This window comes from Salvia splendens, chromosome 1 (genome assembly GCF_004379255.2).
Source record: "Salvia splendens isolate huo1 chromosome 1, SspV2, whole genome shotgun sequence".
Classification (NCBI taxonomy): Eukaryota; Viridiplantae; Streptophyta; class Magnoliopsida; order Lamiales; family Lamiaceae; genus Salvia; species Salvia splendens.
Window position 1 is genome coordinate 1,816,386 of NC_056032.1, and position 17,522 is coordinate 1,833,907.

General features: G+C 38.7%; 2 protein-coding genes across 2 annotated transcripts; one reads left to right on the forward strand and one right to left on the reverse strand.

Annotated features, from left to right (window-relative positions):
* The first annotated feature begins 5,582 nt into the window (after window positions 1-5,582).
* On the forward strand, window positions 5,583-7,642 carry LOC121793576 (protein EXPRESSION OF TERPENOIDS 1-like). The gene is made up of 2 exons (XM_042191609.1): window positions 5,583-6,635; window positions 7,145-7,642. Exons 1-2 carry the CDS (start codon window positions 6,110-6,112, stop codon window positions 7,444-7,446), a joined length of 828 nt encoding a protein of 275 aa, XP_042047543.1. The 5' UTR covers window positions 5,583-6,109; the 3' UTR covers window positions 7,447-7,642.
* A 3,853-nt stretch (window positions 7,643-11,495) lies between these two features.
* LOC121793584 (probable GTP-binding protein OBGC2) lies at window positions 11,496-15,663 on the reverse strand. Its single transcript, XM_042191618.1, has 10 exons — window positions 15,492-15,663; window positions 14,928-15,394; window positions 14,757-14,848; window positions 14,360-14,443; window positions 13,978-14,055; window positions 13,370-13,570; window positions 13,141-13,248; window positions 12,907-12,981; window positions 12,573-12,778; window positions 11,496-11,947 (listed from the first exon to the last, which is right to left on the reverse strand). The coding sequence occupies exons 1-10, from the start codon at window positions 15,602-15,604 to the stop codon at window positions 11,884-11,886; spliced, it is 1,488 nt and encodes a 495-aa protein (XP_042047552.1). The 5' UTR covers window positions 15,605-15,663; the 3' UTR covers window positions 11,496-11,883.
* Window positions 15,664-17,522: the final 1,859 nt, after the last annotated feature.

Here is a 17,522-nt window from a genome sequence, read left to right on the forward strand (position 1 = left end):
CCCTTCCAGTTTTGTTTCATCAAATTCTTCTACCTCTATACTTCTATTTCAATAATTTCATCTGAGTAAATTCAGCAAAATTAAAATTTAATTTTTCAGTATAACAAAATCCTAATATAAGAGCATCCACAACCGTGCTCTTGCCAGCGGCACGGTTGTGGGCCCGGGCGGTACTATTCATGTCTGCTCTCTGGCAAGAGCACAACACCCACAACTGTGCTCTTCCGCAAGGACGAGCACAATTAATATAAAATTCAATTACACAAAAACATTTTCATAATACTAAAATTCATTAAAAAAACCACAATAAAAATAACAAATTACAAATAAAATAAAAAGACATAATTAAAATCCTAAAAATTAAAAATTACATAATTAAAATACTAAAAATTAAAAATTACATAATTAAACTCCTAAAAATTAAAAATTACATAATTATTGGCTAATATAACCCGAGGAAGACTACGCATCCGGCGGCACCAACCCCAATTGTTTTTGGAGACCCAATATCATGGACTCGTGCGTTTGAAGTTGCGTGGGGGTCATAGTTGACCTATCGGCCATATTGAGTTGGGCCAAAGGGCCCACAACGAGTTGTTCGGGGGTGGAGGTGGAACATAGGGTGCGGGTTCGGGAGCAGGGGCAGATGGAGTCGCGGCGCGACGTCGTTCGGCCGCCGCCTTCTTCCTACCTTGTGGTCGGCGTCGGGAACCGCTTGGTTGGGCATCGGGGCTACCCAAGTTAGCTTCGGCGAGTTGGCTAGCCACTTCTTCGCCGGCGTCGGATAGGGATGCCGACCGTGAGCGTTTGGAGGAGCCGCTAGAGGAGGATGTTATGCCTCCCTTATACTTCGGGTGCGTCCGCGTCTCCTGCCAAACGTTAAGATATTTGAACGACTTACCGTTCATGGATTGGTAGGTGCTCAGCGAGGCGGTGATGATGTCGACCTCGCTTCGGCCGCTCCCGGCATTCCGGGACTCCTGGATGAAATAGCCGTTGAACTTGCCAATTTCTTCGTTGGCTCGGCCGATGCAGTTGCGCACCATACTCTCGTTGCGCTCGATCGTTCCCGGCGGCCGGTGTGCATTGTACCGGCTAGAGACGCGCCACCAAAAGTGATCGCCGGATTGGTTCGTTCCAACCACCGCATCTTCGGAGATTTCCAAGTACGCCTTGAACAATCTTTCCATCTCCGCCGGTGAGTACGGTGTGCGGACACCGGCGCGAGATGGAGGATTCGGCATTTGGGAAGGGGCGCGAGGCCTAGGCTCCGGTGTCCACCCGTAGCGCCCATCGGAGGCACCTTGATCGTCGATTGGGTATGGCCGGTAGCCACTCGGAACGCCCGAATCTTGGGTGAGAGGAGGGGCCGAATATTCCGTTTCCGGACTATGAAACGGTTGCGAACCGAACCATTCGGGGTTCCAACCGTGAGAGCCGCTTGGGTTGTCGTCGTTACCGGACATAGTGGTGTTGTAGGGTGTGAGAGGAAGATGAAAATGGATATGAGAGATTGATGATGAGAATTGTGTAGTGAAAGTGTGAATTTTTTGGAGTGAAATTGGGGGTATTTATAGATGAAAGTGTGTATTTTTGGGGTAAAAAAAATAAAAAAAAATTAAAAAGTGGGGAAAAACGGTTATAAACGGATATAATTTTTTGGGGAAGTGAAATTTTTTTTTTATTTTTTATCGATTTTTTTAATAAAAATCCGATTTTTTAAAAATAAAAATAAAAAAATGTTTGAAACCAACGGCTATGCCGTTGGCGAATGGGAGACCGCCACGTGTGCGTCCGCTGGCACGGACGTGCTCGATACATCGAGCAGCGCCGTGCCAGCGGCGCGGTTGCAGCGGTGGCGGTCCTTCGCCTTGCCGCTGGCACGGACGGCGGTGGCGCCAACCGCCACCGCTGCGGATGCTCTAAGGCCCAGTTTGTTTTAGAACTTTCATATTTTAAAAACACGAAGGTCGTTCTATAATTCATACTAGGGATTACACACTCATTTTTATTAATTCCTTGTAGTCGTTTTATGTTATTACATGGGTAAGATTAGGTCATTCCATAGCCGTTTCAAATAAGATTTAAATGATTTTCATATATCAAACAATGCATTCCAATTTTAAAAAGATCATTTTTTCTTTGGAATGAAAAAAATGCTCTTAAAATGACCTTCACTTACATCACATACAGAAATTTAAAAATTCAATCTAATCATTCCATTTTTTTTTATTTTATGGTTGAGATTCAATCTCTGCATCATGATTTAGTAATTTATTGATTACTACTTTATAATCCAAAAACTAAGACTAAATCTACACCCTTAGATTTTGAAATGAGTGGATGAGATTAAAGCTCACAAATTTCAATAAATAGTAAACAAACTATCAACAAAATGGTAATATTGTCATTATGTTATCATATGATAATTTTCGTGGGTGTTTTTTTATATCAACATAGTGTATTACAAATATCAACAATATAACATAAGAATATCAACACAAGTACAAGAAAATATCAACACAGTTTTATTGATATTTTACTTACATTATATTGAGATTTTGCATGCACTATATTGAGATTTTTTTACATTTGTTGATAAAATATGTTTATCAATATGTACGAAAATTGAAATATAATTTATTAAATTTCATCACCCGAACATCGTCGGAACATATGCAATTGAGATATCGTTGGAATCCTTATAAAATTATCTTTAATTTGATATATTTTTTGCGAAAAAATAATTTAAATCGAGAGAATTATGTAAATTTAAAGTTTTAAGATGATTTTGATAAGAGAGAATTGGCGTTAATACCCTTTAAGTTTATTTAATATTTTTTTAATTTATAATATAATTCATGTGCCATTATTTCAACCTCAGATCTCCTAATCTAGGCTATTATTTCAACCTCTGATTTTCGGCTAAAATTTAGTCTTAATTTGTGATTATTAATTAGTTAGCAATGGATTATTTTTCTTTTAGTGCATTCATATGGAGGAGTAGCTTAAACTTAGGGTTGTTCATATTTTGGTTTAAAAGCGTAAACTATTGTATGGTTTGACATGGTTTATGTCTTTGAAGTATATTTTGGTTAGCGTTTGTAAAAAAATTACTACTATACTAGTAGTATGATTTATGCTTTAAATTTGGTTTCCACTTTCCAAAAATTTAACACAAACAAACCGTAAATTGTAAGATTATTAGATTAAATGTCAATTTCTTATTATTATGTTTGTAAGTATATTATTATGGAGTATATATTATTATTATTATTGGATTTTTAAGTGGAAATCATAATATGACGCAAATTTCGAAACTAAACATCAAAGTTCAAACTATTAAACCCTAAACTCATCCATGCTAGTCGATCGATTTCCATAATTAATACACTTGACAATAAAAATTTTAAACTGCATGCCAAATCGAATGAATACATTTTAATATTGATATGATTCGATTTAAAACTATACTTTTCTAATGGATTTGGTTTGATTTGGAAGTCAAATCACATGAAACGGCGAACACTAGTAATAACAAAAGGGGCGGCAGAATAATTATGATTAATCCCACTTTTTAATTGATTTCAGAACTCGATGCAAAAGGTAAGTCAAAATTATAATGATTAGAAATATAACTCGAGTAGTTAATAATAAAATAATTAAAAGCTCTCTACACTACATAAATTATTCGATTTTTCTCAATCGCCGGAAAAGAAATAAATTCGTCTACTTAATCTTACAAACACTGACGTTTATCATAAGAGTGATGCTAAATGACCATAATGTGGCCGGCCATAAAGAGTTAATTTAGTCCATTTACATGTATAAAAAAATTACAATTACCGATATAAACTTATATGTGTGTGAATGGACTTGTGAGTTGATACTTATCTTTAAATTCCATTACGTAAAACACATTATTATCACGAATTACTATATACGTTGAGCAACATCAAGAAATGACAGTAGTATTAAGTTGAGCAAAAACTACGAAAGAGCAACACTAACATGTTGAGTAAAATCAAGTAGTATTAAACCAAAAATTTAAAAAAAATTATTTTTTTTATTATTTAATTAATTTATGACTGGCCATAATGTAGCGGCATAGCATTATTCTTATCATAATAACAGTCCACATTATGGCGTCTGTGATTCGTCAGTCCTGCAATATATTTCCTTTTACTACTAAAACAGTAGTGAGTTTTTGTTTCCTTATATGGTTAATTTCTTTTAGAGTTGAGAAATTAAGAAAATAAAGTTACCACTAATTCTTTTAATTGGTGCGGATTTCTCATGCTAAAATTGGCATAATTTTGCTTACGTAGAATAGTGAACACTAATTCTAGAGTATTCATATCATTATTTGTTTAATCTTCCTACAAGATGAAATATAATTACGACCATTACACGCAGATTTTTTTGGCATTTCACGTAGAGAAAATTTTTATCGGAAACTTTATTGTGAGAAATCCACACAATTCAAAAAGTTGGTGATTTTTAAAACCACTCTTAAAAGTTGCGGAAAATACCAGATTTTTGAATTTATTAGCAATTACTCATATTCTATGGCCAAAAATAACACTTACCTACTAGTATTATTAATGTTTTTCAATCAATGGATATTGTTATCCATATGAATAGAAGAATCAATTAGCTCACTGGTGATTATGTCCATGTATGTTTTTTCTCAACTGCTATATCACATACAATCTCATGAAAAAAAAACCATCACATATTCACAATATAATTACGAACAAATACAAATTTCATAATTTTTTGGCAGATATTTAAAAATTGCACTACATACCAAAATTTCTGTTTATCCCGAATATTTCATTCGTCCGTCCTTATATATCACATTTTTTATATCCGTTCTATCTCACAACTCATGACATTTTATTATACTCCTAAGATTCATATTCATAATAATAATTTTAGGTGATGATAAACCACCAAATTTTGTACCACCAAAATAAGGTTATATTAATAATTTGATGAATTAATTATATATTAAAATAATAAATATAGTAAGTGGACAAGTTAAAAAGACTTATTAGCCTTTAACCTCATTTTTTATTTTTATATTTGAATTTCCTTTCTATTATTTTTAAAATTTGAATTAAAGTATGCACTAATTACATTTACGGTTCCAAAAAAGTAAAAAAAATATACACAAATTATAAATATATGACCACAATATTATGCCCTTTTCATGTACTATATATGCACCCATATATTTTAATTAAATGCATAAATAAACCTATTTTTTTAAAATAAATTAGTTTTTGATAGTACAAAATTTGATTACTTTAATAATTTTATCATTAACATTTTACAAAACTCGAATAGATTCGAAAGGAGACAAGTATTAATAGTAACATTGGCCGGAGATGGTAATAATTTAGGGAATGGTCACAGTTAGGAAGGGGAAAAAGTAGAGCGTGTTTTCCGGTGCAAGGACAATTAAGCAAAAGCTGATTCCCTCCACGTGGCAAAACGGCAGCCGCAGGATGAAACGCATCGCCCTTGTTTTAATGCAATCTGCGGGAGAACTGTGGGAGGAGAGTGGCAGAGGGCTTTCTGCTCAAAACCAGTCCCCACTTTCTCACTACACTACAAATTGCACTAACTGTTCCTTCTTGTAATAAGAGACAGAGAGCGAAGAGAGAGAGAGAGAGTGAGTGAGTACTATGGTTTATGTCTTAAATTGAGGTTGCAGAGGAGTTGTTTGCAGGCTGTGATGGCGGCGTTTGCAGAGGCGTGACTTTAATGCATCCAAATCACAATCCAACGCAAAGAAGAATTCAATTCAATCCAATTCAATTCAATCCAACCAATCATCGTCTTCTTCCTTTACCCTAAATTTCGTGTCTGCACAAAGCAGCAAACTAGAGAACAAACTCCCAAATCAGACTGTCAGTCACACTTTTTTTTTCTCTTTCTCTCTCTCTCTCACACACACTCACACTCACACTCACACTCACACTCACACATAATTTAGTTACTAGTTTTTTGGGGTTTTTTAATCACATAGATATAGATAGGGTTTTGGTATGGATTTTCTCTCGAAATTGAGCATAAAGCTAGGTTTATATAGGGCTGGAAAATGTCTGGGTTTTTTTCACTAGAAGGAGGCAAAGATCATCGTCAAGACCACCACCACCAACAACAAAATCAAGATACCGAAAACAATAACAGCAACAGTCTGTTTCTGTTCAGAAACCAAGAGATCTACAACAAGGGTTTCGAGCTATGGCAGCAGTACTACCAGCTCCATCACCAGCAACGAATCAAAGACACCGGCGGCGGTGATGAAAGCTACTACGCTCATCACAGATCATCGTCATCGGCGGCGGTGATGCGGCGCGGCGGCGAAGGGGCCAACTGCCAGGACTGCGGCAACCAAGCCAAGAAAGACTGCGTGCATCTCCGCTGTAGGACCTGCTGCAAGAGCCGCGGCTTCGACTGCCAGACCCACGTCAAGAGCACGTGGGTCCCTGCAGCCAAGCGCCGCGAGCGCCACCAGGCGCTCACGGCCGCAGCTGATAATAATAATAATAATAATATTAATCCCAAGCGGATCAGAGAGAGCCACGCCGCCGCAGCTCCCGTTGTCCGCTTGCCAACTTCAGGTGATGCTATGTTAATTATTATTCTCTCTGTCCGTTTTAAGAAATGTGCAATTTTCAATTTCACATAGTATTAAGGATTTGTTTGAAATTGAAGTTAAAAATTGATTTTTCTGAACTTTTGTTATTCCCACAATTACTTCTTAGTAGCTTGAGTTTTAAGAAATATGTAAATTTCATTTCTCTATATTAAGATCTGTGATATTGAATTATTCATCAAACATTGGATAAATCTACAAAACAAGATTTTTTTAAAGATAATAAGATATCAAACACGCCCTAATTTTATAATAAAATAATTAAAGAGAAGTGACAGAATGAGAGTATATAGTATAGTATCATTTGCGTGTGATGGATGTTAACCAAACCTTTTTTTCTGAATACTGTTACAGAGTAAAAGTGATGTTTCCCTTTTCTTTTATGAATTAATTGATGAGATTTATGGAGGAGAATGTGCAATTAACATTTGTGTGTTGATTTCTGATTTAATTTTGGTGTTGTGCGGTGGCTAGGGTTCGAGGTGGGGCAGTTTCCGGCGGAGGTGAGCTCTCCGGCGGTTTTCCGGTGCGTTAGAGTGAGCGCGGTGGACGAGGCCGAGCAGCATTACGCCTACCAGACGGCTCTGAGCATCGGCGGCCATGTCTTCAAGGGAATTTTATACGATCAAGGCGGCGAGAGCTCCTCCTCCGCCTCTCTGGATCTCGTCGCCAACGCCAGCAACTCACAGATGACGGTGGTGGATCCTTCCGTTTATCCGACCCCACTCAACGCCTTCATGGCGGGAACGCAATTCTTCCCGCCACCAAGACCTTGACATTGGCCCTATTCTCATTGAAGAAAGCAATGTCTTTGGATGGTTCTTATTGTTGGGATTTCAATAATTATTATGACTTTGTGCATTGGACTAATTGAATTGCTAGTTATCATTATTGGTATTGTTTTCATTTTTTCATGTATTTTTATTTGAGTTTTTTGGGAATATTTGTTGTTAAATACACTTTGTAGAAACATGCCTCTCTTGCATGTTTGTTGTAGCCTCTTGGTTGGTACTACATGTTTGTTTCTCTTCTTGCGGTTGAGAAAAGCACCTAGTTAGGAACATATTCATTATTTAAGAGTGATGTAACAAATAAAATACTAGTAATAGATTTGAGTTAGTATCAGTTTAATTTACTAGATACTCTATTTGCACATTCTAATGGATGTAGGGAAAGAATAACTTAATATTAGCTATAATATGATATAATAGCGTTATGATGTTTGGACAATGAGAGAACAATTTTTTGCATATTCACGTGAATTTAAAGAAAAAATCTTTTACAAATCGGTCATAGTATGATCAAATATCATCACTCTATATTAGATTATTTGTACCATAAAAAATAACAAGAAACATACATATTTGAGTACCACAACACTTAAAACACAATGTAAATAATACTACTACGGTGATTATATCTTGATAATGAATGGTTGCATTCGAATAACATCTATTTTTAAAGGTAACAAAAATACGGACTAAACGAAATTAGTGCTCACAGACGGATAGTATTGACACATATGTTATGTGACACAATATTCTGGGCATATTAGATGTGGTGTTTTGTATAGGCTCCTTTGATGTGTGGTACCAATATACCATGTGTAGAAAACAGAAGGTTTGTAAAGTTCTCTTGAATCGAAATTTATGTACATTAGAGCATGAATAACGCTTGGGGCCGGGCCGCAAATCGCGAGTCCCGGCCCGTCCCGCGTGTTGGAGGAGGAGGCGGCACGGCCTGGGCCGGTCCCTGTGCCGCGATCCCGGCCTGGTGCCCGTCCCGCGGCCCGGCCTGGGACGGCGTTATTCGGGGGACGGGCAGCCTCCGCGAGTCCCGGCCCAGCGTTACACGCTCTCGGGCCGGGCCGCAAGTCCAATTTATTTATTTAAATTTTTTTTTGATTTTGTGTCTACAAATACGAGCATTTCATTTGTGCATGAATCTTACGTGCATTCCATTTCAATCTATATTATACCCTTTATTTCGACGTAAATGGATTGGTTCAACATCGATGAACGTGAGATGGAGGAGTTCGTTAACTCGAACAATTGGTACATACCGGGGTCGCAACGATCGCAGCCACAGCCTAGTCCGGGAGTCGGTAGCAACGTTGATGTAACATCGCCGGTCTACACCGATGAATTCGAGATCAGCGAGATGGAGCCCGCTCAAGAGCGTGGCAAGGAGAAGGTCGGCGAGGAGGATGGGCCGAAGAAGTACGGTCCGCAAGAGACAATGTGGCTCGCGAGGAACTACATCGACGTCGCCGAGGATCCTATCATCGGCAACTAGCAGACCAGCAAGGCTTTCTGGGAGCGGATTGCTAGGAAGTATAACGCTGGCAGTCCTAAAGGGTCGATCGAGCGTAGCTACGTGAAGCTGCGCAAGCATTGGGGCCGAGTCCAGGCGGATATGAGCAAGTGGAACGGAAAGTAGGCCAACGTAGTCCGGATGTGGCCGAGCGGGCACAGCGAGGCGGACCTCGTCGAGAAGGCGAAGGAGGCGTTCTTCCCTGACGGGAGGAAGGCCTTCAAGTACTTCGACGTTTGGAAGCTCGTCGAGAAGAGCCCGAAGTACACGAGCGGTGCCGAGCCAACAGCAACTGGGGCGGCGAAGAGAACCAAAGTTTCCCCCTCAGGAAACTACTCTTCGAGCGATGGAGGTCCGGCGATCGACCTCAACGTGACGGACGACGACGTCTTCGGCTCCTCTCTTAGCATTCAGAGCCGCCCGATGGGAACAAAGGCGGCAAAGAGGAAAGCAAAGGGGAAGGCAACTACGAGCAACTCCGCCATGGTGCCACCGCCAATCAATCCGTCTCTGGATAAGATGTCCAACACTTTGTCGGAGATGAATATTACATGGCGGATGAGCTAGCTGACGGAGTTGACAGCGAGGGATACGTCGAAGATGTCGGACGACGAGCTCGAGTTGCACCGTGAGATGATCGCCTACCTTCGCGCCCAAATGAAGAAGTAGTAGTCGTGGCCCGGGTTTGTAGTATTTTAAATTTGCTTCGTCTAGTAATGTAATGTTAATTTTCTAATGAACAATACATTTTCACGGTTTCAATTGTTGAACGAATTGCGTTTACGAGTTAAATATGTTGGAGTTGTGAATAATGTCATTTATTAGTTGCGGCCCGAGTTGCGGCCTGCAGGGTTAGAGGAGTTGGGGCCTGGGCCGCAACTGTAGAGGAATGATGACTTGGAGGGGACTTGGGGCCGGAAATGGGGACGGGGTTATTCATGCCCTTAGGGAGGAAGGTACAATGATACTCCCTCCGTCCCATAATACATGTCGCACTTTCCTTTTTAGTTTGTCCCACAAAAGATGTTACATTTTTTTTTGAAAAAAGTTCTCTCTCACATTAATATAAATATATTATTCTCTTTTCACTTAACACACAAAAAACACCTGCTAAAATCTCGTGCCAATCCCCAAGTGTGACATCTATTATGAGATGGAGGGGGTATTATTTAGAGACAAGGACATTTCAATTCTTGTGGCATCACATGTACAATATTATTCTCTTAAAATCTTAATTTTGCAATAACTTACTAGTATGTCAAAGTAAATGATAAAAGACAACCGGAAGATGGTAGAAACTAGAAGTCTAGGGACTAGGAGTAATTAATTAGTACTCCATATGTTCAAAAATAAAAGTATGAAATTTAACACTGTAAAAAAGATGTCATACTTATATATTTTTTTAAAAACCCATCATTAACACGTTGGATTATTGCTCAAGTATAATTTTCTCATTTAATACATTCCATTATATTTTATTTCTCTATTTAATACACTAACATTCAGTAAATCTCGTGTCATCTACCAATTGCGATATGTTTTCTGTGATGGGTAATAAATTTGTAAGTTCAAGGGTGTGTGGGAGCTCACATGCAAGAAGATCAAATTACAAGAACTTACAAATATTATATAAGGTGAGTGATCAAATACTAACTAATTTATAGTAATAACTAATAACTAATATTAATTTTGTATGTTAAAAATATCAACACAAAGATATAAATTTATCAATATTCTTGTGTTGATAAACTTATGTCTTTGTGTTGATATTTAAATTTGCATGTTGTACTGATATAATTATGTCTTTGTGTTGATAATTTTAATACACATAATTAAAAGTTATTAGTTATTACCGTAAATTAGTTAGCACACTAACGCAACCTTGTTATATAAATGTGTAAATAAGTAAAAAATAGCCCATTATGCAAGAAGCTACATTGAATTTTTCTATACATTTATATAACATAGTAAAAATAGCCCATGCATGTGCTCTCCCACACGCCCAAAATAGCCCATGCAAGAAGCTACAAATGATATATAAATGTTACTTAATAGTAAATTTTTCTACCAATTGGACTTCTATTTTTCTACTCCGTTTCTACTTTCTAGTATCTCTTCGAAACCAACTTTAATAAATGTTATATAAATGTGTAAATAAGTGAAAATAGCCCATAATTATTTTAAATACTACATTGAATTGTAAATGTTAAGTAAGTGTATAGAACATGCTTATCTATTTATGTATGCAAATGAGTTAAATAAACATATAAGAAAGGATGATATGGTGTAGTAACTAATAGAACTATTAAAGGAGTGAAACGGCTGACTAAGTGAAAAATAGAGAGATTTTTGGGAAGGTAGAAAGTATACTATTTATTCTATACCTAAAATGACAATTTATAATCTCAAAATGTACCCAAAATATAAATGGAGACCAAATATGAAAATAGTGATGAAGACCTCTCTTTAGCCCAAAATTATCGATATTAACTTTAGGAGTCCATAACAACCATTTGCTAAACACTTCTTAAAATAGTTACTAATCTTTTAAACAATTATAAGCAATTTAAAATAAGTATTACAAGCTCAGTAATTGTAAATGGAATTTAACAGATAAAATTCATTTGTTCTGAAACTAAGCATACAAACACTACTATAGTTATATATTAAGGTTTCTAACAAAAGATAACATGTATACAACCCAAATGAATTGATTCCAGCCACATGACAAGACCATATAGATTTTGTTGCTGGAACGCTCGTAGTAGTGACTGAGCCCCGAACAGAACCCGTGTTCCGTACTTGGGCCTTGTGATCAAGCTTGTGGAAGCGGCTACACTTGTAATCTCAATGTATCGTCGTGTTTCTGCAAAATCACTTGTGATTCAATAGATCACCTATTATTGACAACTGCGTAAGGCCGCTCTTATCTCCTTTAGCATCTCGTTGATCCGTATACTTTTCCTGCAAGACAAGACAGCGGAACACCTCTCAGTATGACTCACATAAAACTAACCATGAAACAAGAGAAGGAAAAAAATGATATGCAAGGTGATCCCGCATATCTAGCAACTAGAATAATGATTCTGTGAGTTTTTCATAGCAAGCGACGAAAATGTTGAAGCTACTAGCCTCATCGGCAATATGCTGATTGCTGCACTACTATTGCACAGCAGCAGTTGGCATGGTTAGCTTAATGTTAGGGAACAGCTGAAGCAAACATAACTGTCACACCGATATACTCATCTTTCCGGATTAACAAGCTTTATCGTATAGCCATAGAATAACGAATAAAAGAGTGGTGAAATTTTAATTTCAGCAGCAAGATTGATATAATATCTTGTAAAATAAAACACTAAAGGCTGGGCTGCAGCCAACTTCTACAGAATATAGAAGTTAATTTCAAGAAACAAGCATTCACGTGTTTTTGATTATCGCGACATACACCAAAACTACAATTCTTATCCATTGTTCCATTCTTTAGGGCAGTTGTGGACAGCTTGTCATGACGAACTTATAGAAGATATCACACAGAACATAGTAAGAGAATAATTGAACAACATAATAAACAATGAAAATAGAAACTTACAAGACACTAACACCAATAACAGCCAGAGGCCGTTGATATTCTTCAATTGTTTTCACCTTCTTCTCCTGAGAATCAATATCAATTTGGTCACCGTCACTGGTCGAATGAGAAGCTTCTCTTCGAGATGTAACATCATTTTGCAATTCCATCACATCACATCCAATCTTCCATATTTCTTCAGTTAAATTTGGAAGCCTCTCCATTGCCTGGAGAAGTGATTACAACACTGAGTTTATGACTATCTGAGAAGATTGGACAACAAGAAATGTTTGTCCATTTCCTGTTCATCCAAGGACACAGACAACAGACATACAGGATACATTTACAGAAATACCTCAGGAATGTCAATCTTATTTAGTACAACAATGTACGGCCGTTCAAGGTATTCAGGATTATACATGCGCAATTCCTGCAATATTAATTTCATTAAGTTTCATCAATTTACATAGAGATGAAATTAAGAAACAATTCCTGTATAATAATGAGTGGGTTCATCAGAGGCTGTCACTCAAAAAAATTGTTTGGCTATAAACTATACTATATAATAGGTATTAAATCTAATGAATACCTCTTTCACTGTCCTGTAGTCTTGCACTGGATCCTCCGCAGCTGCATCAACAACATGAACCAACAACCTAGTCCTCCTCAAATGCCTCAAAAAGTTCCGACCTAGGCCCTAGAAATGAAATGGCTAGATATCATCGTAAGTTCACACCAATATAAGCGAAATCATAAAATAATGCAAGAAACCACAAGTCTTACAGATGATGTATTTGACATACAAAAGCAAGCAGTACCTTTCCAAGATGAGCACCTTCAATGAGGCCAGGCAAATCCGCTAATGTGGCCGCAGATGAAAATTGACCAGCCCCTAAACTGGGATCACCATTAAGGCGTCCTAGGTTAGGCATTAAGGTCGTAAAAGGATAGTCGGCTATGTCAGGCTTCGCAAGTGTGGTAGCTGCTAATAGGGTAGACTTTCCAGCATTTGGGAGCCCCTGCAAGGAAGGCAAACAGTATGATCATTGTCATTCTGGAGAAATGAGACAATGCAAACTTTATTACACTTTGACTTTCTCAATCAGCATACCGCATCTGCAATATCTTAGACTGCAATATAAGTAGGATGTCTATGTTATTCGACAAGTGTGATTCCTTAAAAAATTATGTTGAATGTCAAACATCCACTGATCCATGCTCAAAATTGCTAAACTTGTCACCCCTCTATACTAAAAAATTTCTTAAATGGTATATAGACTCCACCCTTTTTCAAACGATAAAAATGCATGTATGCGGCATTGTTTGTTCACACTATAACTTTACTTCAATGGTTCAATATATGTATGGTGTGAAATACTCTTTCTACCTAGTAATTGCTGAAATCTCTGATATAAGTAGTACTTACCACAAGACCAACATCAGCAACAACTCTTAGTATCAACTGGAGACTAACTTCTTCTCCAGGCTGACCGACAGCTAAAACCTGTATTAAATTATAAAAATTAAATGTTGACACACGATTTACGAATAACCACAGTCAGAATTCAAAGTATTGTGAGCTTTAACCCTTCTAGCGGAAAATCAGATCAATAGATGTTAAACTTATACTGATTTCAATTTCTCAAATGATCTGGTCCATAGAAAACACAAACTCTACCTCCCACACACACACACATAAATACAAATTACAATATACTTGACACAAAAAAAACTTCACTGACATGCTTATGGTGAAGAAAAACAAATTATCAAATAACTGGCATAAGTTCAAAGTAAAGATCCATTACCTTGTCATTGTCATCTCTCAGTATATTAGTGGTTAAATCCATCATCTTATTCCTCCTATGCTCTGGCAATTCCAACAAGCTAATCTACAAAAAAAATGCTAAACAAAAATGAACACAAGAAGGTTTGCATGCAAATGAACCACAAGACAGCTTTCTTCGCAATTTTCCTCAAAAGTATGCCATAGAACAAAAAACAAAAGAAGAAAAGAAAAACTAAAGAGTAGTTTCTCTATTTCTTGAAACAGTACTTCTAAGTATTAGCTTGTACACTTTTTGGGTTTCTCCTTTTCCATATCTTTATCCTTGAACAACCCAAGTCAGTGAGTTTCAATCTCAACTGATATGTTAAATTTAAGATACAAAATATTAATTTGGTTTTTAGACAATATATCCTTACCCCTCCTTGTCCACCCTTTGCAACCAAAACTTCATCACCTGGTTGAGCTAAATCAGCCAGAAGCTTTCCTCTTTTTTGCTTAACAACAGTCCCTGAGAACATTGCAAATACATATAAGAATCTGTTTCACAACAATTTTTAGGTGCAATCAAAAGACTAGGGAACACACACCGAGAGGCACTGGAATACGAAGCACAGGAGCAGCAAGTCCACTACGGGTTTGGGAAGAAAAAACACCCATTGCATCGACATTTCCACCTCGTTTTGCATTATACCGGCTCTTCTTGTGAAACTCCAACAACGTATCTTTACTCTCATCCGCGTAGATTACGACATCACCGCCATGCCCGCCCAAGGGAAGGATAAGTGAACCATCAAAATCCCTCTTATATGAGGCCTTCTTCTTTGTTCTTGCTTTATCAAATATCCCTACTGACTTGGCAGAACCGCTCTGGCTGGGCAGATTGAGAATGGCACCGTGACCTCCATCTCCGGCCCGGACAGTGATAATCACCTCATCAAAGTATTTGTGGCGCTCCTTGACCAGTATATCAGGGTTTGGTGAAGGTGAATTTTTTACTTTAGCAAGTGCACAATTAATCAGAAAGCCTTGGTAATTCTTTTTCACAATCAATTTCCTATATGAACAATGATATATTGAGTGACCTTAATTACACAATTCAGGGTAATTTACAAAAAATTAAGCTTTGAAATTTGTTCAGGAAGTAGGAATACCTATTGAAATGGTAGAGTTGAGATGAGAAAGCAGAAAGGGAAGCCTTCGAAATTGTATTAGGCGGCAAGCTGAGGATTGAAGATGAACGCTGCTGAGGTACTGATGACAGCATTCTCTCCCGCTTCAACTGTGTTCGAGAGAGAAGGATAATCCACAGTGGATTGAATTGAGAAATACTAAGAAATACTCTAATTAAAGTTGAATTTTTAATCACGTTAAGAGCATCAGCAATGACGCTCGTCCAGTCGGAATTCCGCGGCGGACGTCCGCCATTGTGCATGGTATGCACGGATACGGAATTCCGCCGAGGACACCGCAGTTCCGGCGTGCGGACGTTACGCGGAATTCCGTCGCGACGGGCGTGCGGACGTCCGTCATTGCGTTGACTCCCACGGACGTCCACGCGGAATTCCCGTTTATTGCATTAAATTTTTTTAAAATTTTCTATATATACGGCTCGTTGAACTGCATTTCATTCGCACCACTTGTTTTAACAAGTTTCTCTCTTTACATTTCTTTTATATATCCGGAATGACTGGTAGTTGTAGTGGTAATGGTAGTAGTGGGCATTATGAACACATGATGCGTCTGATTCATGCACGTGTGCGGGAATCAGCGGAGAGGGAGGAACAAGCGGCCTTGGCGCCGGCGGTACCTCGACCCATCCATCGTCGAACTATAATACCCCGAGACCACCTCGCTGCCCACGCTCGGTTGTATGAGAATTACTTTGCGCCGGAGCCACGGTTTGGGGAGAACCTGTTCCGGCGACAGTTTATGATGCATCGTCCGCTCCTTTTGCGTATCGTGGGCTCTTTGGAGCGTCGATACGGGTATTTCAGGGTGCGGGAGGATGCGGCTGGTAAACCCGGCCACACGCCGATTCAAAAGTGCACTGTCGCAATCAGGCAGCTGGCATACGGAGGCGCGACCGACATGTTCGACGAGTACCTCCACATCGGTGAGACGACTGCTCGCGATTGCCTGAAGTATTTTTGTCAGGGCGTTAAGGAGATATTCGGGGATAGGTATCTTCAGAGGCCTACCCCCGAAGATTGTTAGGCTCTGCTGGATATGCACGGGAATCAGCACGGGTTTCCGGGGATGTTAGGCAGCATAGATTGTATGCACTGGGAATGGAAGAACTGCCCCGCTGCCTGGAAATGGATGTACACTACTGGTTTCAAGGCCAAGAATCCCACGATGATCCTTGAAGCGGTGGCTGACTACCGGCTGTGGATTTGGCATGCCTATTTTGGAGTAGCCGGGTCTAACAACAACATCAACGTCCTCCAGTCGTCGCCCCTTTTCAACGAGCAGTGCATAGGCGTTGGTCCGACCGTCAACTTCGTCGCCAACGGCAACCAACACAATATGGACTATTATTTGGCGGATAGGATATACCATATGTGGCTCTTCTTTGTGAAGACGATCAGATGCCCAGCAGATGAAAAGAAGATATATTTTGCGGGTCGCCAGGAGTCAGCGCGCAAAGATGTGGAGCGGGCATTAGGTGTGCTCCAAGCTCGATGGACGGCAGTGAAGGGTCCAACACGGTTGTGGTATGTTGACAGCATCGCCGACATCATGTATGCATACACCGTCATTAGTCCAATCAGTCAGTGCTGGACCTTCATCTTCGACAATCATGTTGTGCATGTATTATCATGCACAACATGATTGTCGAAGATGAAGGTCCAGCACTGACTGATTGGACTAATGATGGTGTTGGTGTTGCGGGTCCAAGCCACGGCGTGGCCACTAGCAATGTACGCATGAGGATACCCCATGACGATGTCGATCGAGTCTGTGCATTTGCCGACATGCGCCAAAGACAAGCTCATGTTCGGCTCCAGAACGATATTATTGAAGAAGTATGGCAGCGGAGGGGTCGTCGTTGATGTAGTTTTTAATTATTGAAATATTTTTTTTTAATTTGGTGAAATGTACTTTTCTTTTTTTTTTATTTAATGGAATTTTTTTCCCTATTTGTGTCGAAATTTTAATTCCGAAAATTGTTTAATTTGTGA

Coding starts and splice junctions, on each gene's coding strand:
- LOC121793576 (XM_042191609.1), top strand. CDS start 6,110: ATGTCTGGGTTTTTTTCACTAGAAGGAGGCAAAGATCATCGTCAAGAC. Junction 6,636..7,144: donor TGTCCGCTTGCCAACTTCAG/GTGATGCTATGT, acceptor TGCGGTGGCTAG/GGTTCGAGGTGGGGCAGTTT.
- LOC121793584 (XM_042191618.1), bottom strand. CDS start 15,604: ATGCTGTCATCAGTACCTCAGCAGCGTTCATCTTCAATCCTCAGCTTG. Junction 14,056..14,359: donor TGAGAGATGACAATGACAAG/GTAATGGATCTT, acceptor AATTTAATACAG/GTTTTAGCTGTCGGTCAGCC. Junction 12,982..13,140: donor ACTACAGGACAGTGAAAGAG/GTATTCATTAGA, acceptor TTAATATTGCAG/GAATTGCGCATGTATAATCC.